We start from the raw sequence: 6,397 nt of genomic DNA on the forward strand, positions 1-6,397 counted from the left end.
TCCCAATTTTTCAGTTTTATTCATTCAGTCTCTCTGTGAGAGACTCGAATCTCTGAATTAACAATTTTATCGTTCGAGTCTCTCATACAGAGACTGTGAGAGATCCATAAAAACACCTAGGCAATAACTGAGGGACTGTGAAAGACTGAGAGACGCTCTTAGAGACGCTAAAAGACTCTGAGAGACTGGAGAAAAACTGAAAATGTTTGTCTACGGTAAGATACATTTTTGGTGTTCGGGCTTATAATATCGGAATTTCGTCTCGTTTATCCATGTAGGGCTAATAATGTGATGTTTTAGTTTTGCAGTAGGTACAGTAGTTTTAAATTGTGATTATCATATGATTCACATTTATATATCGCGGTATGGAATCCATAGATAAATATAAAAGCAGTATTCATTTTCTTCTCCATTATTTCGTCCCTTTTTGTTATTTATTTATTTTATACGCTGCTATGGATAAGACGAAATTCAATTCGGTCGCAATACAAGATATCTAACAAGCAATTTGTTTCGTTGCAGGGGTTTGTTATTTTCCCGAACGATGGGAGGGAGAGTGGTTTCAGTCTGGCGTTCGGCAATCCATTGTTATTGATGGACCTCGGCTAAGCAGCAAAGGTCGATGCCTAGACTCTGATGGAGATAAGTTCCTAGTTGTAGATGAGTGAGTATATTTACACATTCTTTTATAAAATTTAGATGCTCTTAGTAACTGTAAAATCCAATTAAAAATTGGATTTCTAACTGCGAAGATTCGTTTATCCATAGGAACCAGGAACAGTCACCTCGCTCTTCATCAGGAGCTTCTTCGGTTTAGTCAATAATTTGTCAAGACTGCTCATGAAGCGCTGATGAGATCTAATAAGATCGAGATAGTTTCGATAACGAGTAAGACGCCGTAAACAATTTCAAATTTCAAAGTGGACTAAATCGGTGGTCCGTGGTGATTTTAGAAATCGATGCCTACAATTTTGTGATGTTACTTTCTTAGCTATAAATGAATGCAAATTTAACTTTTTTCTTATAATGTCAAATAGGTAAATGCCTTTCACCACTATGAATAATTTAGTTTGAGTATCGAATTTGGTTCAGTATATTCGAAAATATTGATTTTCATACAAATATTTTGAGGAAATTCAAATATAAAATTTGTTAGAGTTAATTATTATCTACTGAGTGAATGTGAATGACATGGGTAAATGCTCATTACACTGTGTTTCATCGATTGTAGGCTATGCTGAAAACAATAAAAAAGATCTCAAATTTTGGCGCTCTTGAGCATCCCTCTACCCTCAAAGTTTGCTCGAAAAATATTGGTGGGACCACTTCCTATGACAAATGGATAAATTCTATAAAAAAATACTTTTTGTAACTTCACACACTACGAACCTTAGCCTCAATTGTTTATGGCGTCGTACCCATTCTGACCAATAACTTAAACGTTCTAATTACGCATTTCTTTTAATTGTTCGATTCAACCCTTATATCTATTGTATTCAATAAACTTAATTTGGATAATAATTAAACACTTCAACCAGTGGGTACAAAAAAAGATGTTTTGATGGAAACGTCTGATTGGCGATAGTGGATGGCGTTTTCAGGAAATCCTTTGTGTTGTTGCTAGGTGCTGACGCTGGTTCTGTGTCGTCCAATAGCTAATTAAGATAATTTGAAAACGTTGTCACAAACTAATTACTTTATTTCCTTGGCTTGATCGAGTAATTTTTGTTTCAGTAAGAGGGCGTGCTATCGCTGTGTAGTGATTCACGAAAAACACGCCAACGTGCTGCAGTACAAAGAAAGTAAGTGCCTTTATTAATCTATACATATACCTTTCATGCGTTACATTATTTAGCCCTTATCGAATGAATTCATGAATATTAATAACGGGGTTCGGAATCTCGCGAAATGCACTCGCACACGACATAAAGTAGAAGTTGACAATCTCCCAATTATTACCAGGCAGTATGTTCGTGTGGTAGAGGATAACAAAATAAAGTAGGCAGGTCCTATATAATCCTGTAAGTGGCAATGTAATATAAGATGAAAAATTGTGAAACCCTCCCTCTTCCCCCTGTGGCTGCGCATGCGCATTAATTACATGTATTCTACGGGCATCTAAAAGGGTGCATCTACTCTACTACAACTAAACACACAACTTTGAAACAATTTTCTTTACTTTTATGACATTCAATCTGTCTAAGATTTGATAATTTCTTGCTAAACAAGTTTGACACAATAGTCAATATTTTTTTTTTTACGTTTCTATCCCCTAAGTCCACATGGAACAATTTTGGTAACAACAATATATGACAGTGTTGAATTTAATACCATTTCGAAGAGGTTCACGTTTGTCAGTAATAAAATCAATTAGAGGCAATGCGTGGCCATCTAACGGGTATTTGCTGTTACTGAAGTATTTCAAACGATAGACATGACTCTACTAAGGCATTTTAAAGTGGCAGTTTAGGGGCTTCTCCTATCTGTGTTCTTTCTTTTGAAAAAAAAAATCGAGCTGTGAAATAGTCATCAAAGAATCTATTTTTAAAAATATTATGGATTCTGTACATCACTCCTTAGAATCCTGTTCAACTTAACATTTTTAATTTTTTTTTAATTTCAAAATTTGTCGCTAATTGAAACTATATTTACATTATTACAGTACAGTTGCATACACTTTTTTGAATAATAACAAAACTATCGAAACGAATTCATCAAGAGTTTAATAAACTTTGAGAAATCATTTTTACTTACTTCTCTACTAATTAACAAGATTATTCATCACATGTCACACTGAATGCGACANTACTGAAAATATCAACAAGACGTTTATTTATATTTGAAGACATATTAAAGGCTTTAACGCTTGTTTTCGACTCGCACTACTATTCATGATTGAACAAAAGTTTTGGCAGGTACTGTATGAAAAAGTATGTTTAATGAACAAGAGTTGAGAGTATAATGAGCTTTTTTCTCCCTACCTACGATTTTACCAGCGCGCATCCAAGACACTGGAAGGGGCCCATCGCTAGAGAAAGTAAATGAAGTATAGTACAAACTGAAACAGGAGGCGCTTGTAGTACGTACTGGTAGGCCTATATTCGCTTACTGTTTGCAAATAGGTAGTAATGAATGTGGGATGTTCTAGTTTCAAGTAAATACGAAGATTAGTCCAGGGTAGGAAAGAGTGGAGGTGCGTGTGCAATCACTCTTAGGACTGACGACTTTATGATGGTGATGAAAAATAGACGTCTGCATTTCATAAAATATTTAATGTGATTGGTGTACAGGGTACTAAAACATCCTATAATTTATTTGTTTTCACTGAAATATAATTTAAATCGATAATTTGTTTTGATTCAGTGATTGTCTTCTTGGTCTTCTCTCGTTGGTGGTTTTATTCGGAAATAATGGAACGTTTCTTGTTTCGAACTCATCTTATTCAAGAATTAATTTGTATTTTACTTCTCGTGTTGAAAGCACCTAACGTTCTCTTCCAGAATCCAATTAGTTTTTCTTATTTGGGTACTTCGTCCCGACGCAATCGTTATTTTACCTCTCACACTTTTGCCGCAAAGATAATTTCTATTAGCGAATGCAAATACTTAATCGCCGGTGCAGTTAAAATAATATTCGACCTGGATAACAACGACTATTATTTGCAATTATTTTTGCCAGAGTGTCAAGAAGTGTTGAAAACAAATTGTACAAGTTATAATTATAAATTAATTGTTCTACTATACAACCGACTTATATGCACCTAGCATAAGCTCACCAGCAATATACGAGGTCTGTTCAAAAAGTATCGCGAATTTCTGTTTTTTCAAAAATTATTTATTTATTTTGTCCCCTTCAAAGTAATCCCCACCAGATATTATACACTTGTCTCAACGTTGTTTCCAATCCTCGAAACACTTCAAAAAATCATTTTTTTGTGATGTTGTTTAGCTCCTCCTTCGATGCCGTCTTTATCTCCTCAATCGTAGCGTAGTGTCGTCTTTTCGTGGTCCTCTTCAGTTTTGAGAACAAGAAAAGGTCACAGGGGGCCAGATCTGGGGAACACGGTGGCTGCGGCATTGTTAGTGTGTTGTTTTTGCCCAAAAATTCGCGCACAAGCAACGCTATGTGAACAGGGGGTTTAAAAACCAATTTTTGTTCTTCCACAAATTCAGACGAAGCTCGACCTTTAGACCCGTATCAGGACAGCATCAGTTCAATCGTATGAGATTTCAATTTTCAGTTTTAGATTCATAAATACATTTGAATTGAACGTTTATTAAATCCATTCAGTAGGTCATTGTAAAGCAATTTTCAATAAAATGGGTAAATGTATGGAACAAGGAGGGAAGGCATATCCTTCTTGGGCAAGTTTTCCCAAGAAATTGCCATCATGCCTGGAAGAAAATTGTGGTGGAGGTCTGTGGAAGTAAAATTCATACTAATAACAATAATAATAAAGTAAAGTCTAATAAACATCCAAACGCCGAATGAAAAAGGATCATTAATTAGTTGTAACGTAAAAATTCTACATACTAGAATTAAAAATTACCAACTTTTGGATTTGTTTCTTTTCTTGTCTAAGAAAATAAAGGAGGTCTGTGGAAGTAAAATAAAAAATTGGTCTGAGCACACTTTGATCGGTGCTAATACGACTAACTTCCCATTAGATAATACAGTTATTGTAAAGTACATTCGTTTCTAAAGTTTGAAAAAAACGCGGCACAATAATAAATAACAAACAATGTTTGAGAGTTCGTCATTTTATAAACCCATAAGAAACAGTATTTCGTCTGAGAAAACCGAATTGATAGAGTACTTGCATCAGTCAATTGGTAAATACTATTTTTTATTGTTTATCGATTGTTTATAACAATTCATTTTGTTATAAACAAATTTTTATTATAATATGTTATTATAATATGTTATTCCCTGTCTTGAATAATGATATTTCGTTATTATTGATTCCGTAACTTCATTGTTGTGATTAGATTAGAACGTATTTTAATTAAATTGTTTGTAATTAATTCGTTTTTTTTTTTATAAAAAAAAAACGGCTTGACCGATTTCGTTCAAATTTCTTTCAGATCTTCATTATGATAATATCTTTCGAAAAAATTTTGGTTGAGGGCGATATCTCAATCCGTTCTTGAGATATCGAAAACGAAAAAAATGCTGACATACGAACGTACGTACGTACGTACGTACGTACGTACATACACACATCATCAAAAAAATTGGCTAGCATGCTACTAATATGTTAAAACGTGGAAATATAATGAAAATTCCGATTTCACTTTTCGACCCAATTACAATAACTTCCTAATGGGAAGTTAATAAAACATTCAAAATTTGAAATTCCACTTTAAATGTTTATAAACCTAAAACGCGACTTGACATCTTGAGTGTCGAAAACCGTTTTAGATTTCTAAATATTTTATGTGCAATTTCAGGCCCTAAGTGTCTTATTTTTTTCTTCGCTTGAGCTATAAGACCTCCCTCGTTCTAAATTTCGAAATTTTGGATTATCAGTAAGTATTGTGTCAACAGGTTTTGTTAACTGGATGAATTGTATGAATTCTTGTTAGTTAGTGAGTAAAATGCTTCAAATTTTGCCAGATTTTGATAGCTTATGCTTAAGATATTTCTCAGAATGGCAGAGACGCCTAAGAAGGTGTTTCCATAAAGGTTTGACTTTTCATTTTCCTATTTTGCACTTTTCACACTTTTCATTTTCCCACTGCGAGACATTTCGAACAATTAGCTTATCTTCCCATGCGTCAAAAATCTTAACTGGAATTGTACAGAGGAGGATGAAAAAAAGGGCGGAAGAACTATTAGGGGAAGATCAATTTGGGTTTAGAAGAACTATTAGGGGAAGATCAATTTGGGTTTAGAAGAAATAGAGGAACGCGGGAGGCCATTCTAGCTTTACGGGTAACAATAGAGAAAACGACAGAAAAAGGAAAGAGTGCGTACATAGGATTTGTAGATTTAGAGAAAGCTTTTGACAATGTTAAATAGGACAAGATGTTAAATATACTTAAAAATATAGGGATGAGTTACAAAGATAGAAGAGTGATACTTAGTTTGTGTAAAGGGCAACAGGCAGTTGTAGAGAAGTAAATATTAGGAAGGGAGTCAGACAGGGATGCACACTGTCACCGCTACTTTTTAATCTATACATCGAAGACGCGATCATGCGATCAACATCATTAAAGACAGTACAACTGTAGGGATAGATGTGCAAGGGCAAAAGATTAGTATGCTTAGATTTGCAGATGATATAGCAGTATTAGCATCTAGCAAGGAGGACCTAGAGATAGCTTTAAATAAAATGGAAGCGGTACTGACAGATCAGTACTGTATGAAAATAAATAAAAGTAAAACTAAAATACTG

The 6,397-nt window shown here is 34.2% G+C and overlaps 1 protein-coding gene across 1 annotated transcript in view; it reads left to right on the forward strand.

Moving 5' to 3' along the window:
- The window catches only part of LOC108742246, a gene marked incomplete at its 3' end in the record, with an annotated part of 147,996 nt that overhangs the window by 93,610 nt on the left and 47,989 nt on the right, over positions 1–6,397 (forward strand). The window contains exon 5 of the mRNA XM_018477380.1: positions 1,735–1,802. Within this exon, the coding sequence (XP_018332882.1) occupies positions 1,735–1,802 (68 nt within the window). The remainder of the gene's footprint in view (positions 1–1,734; positions 1,803–6,397) is intronic.

Source organism: Agrilus planipennis, unplaced genomic scaffold (assembly GCF_000699045.2).
Source record: "Agrilus planipennis isolate EAB-ADULT unplaced genomic scaffold, Apla_2.0 scaffold121, whole genome shotgun sequence".
In the NCBI taxonomy this organism is placed as follows: domain Eukaryota; kingdom Metazoa; phylum Arthropoda; class Insecta; order Coleoptera; family Buprestidae; genus Agrilus; species Agrilus planipennis.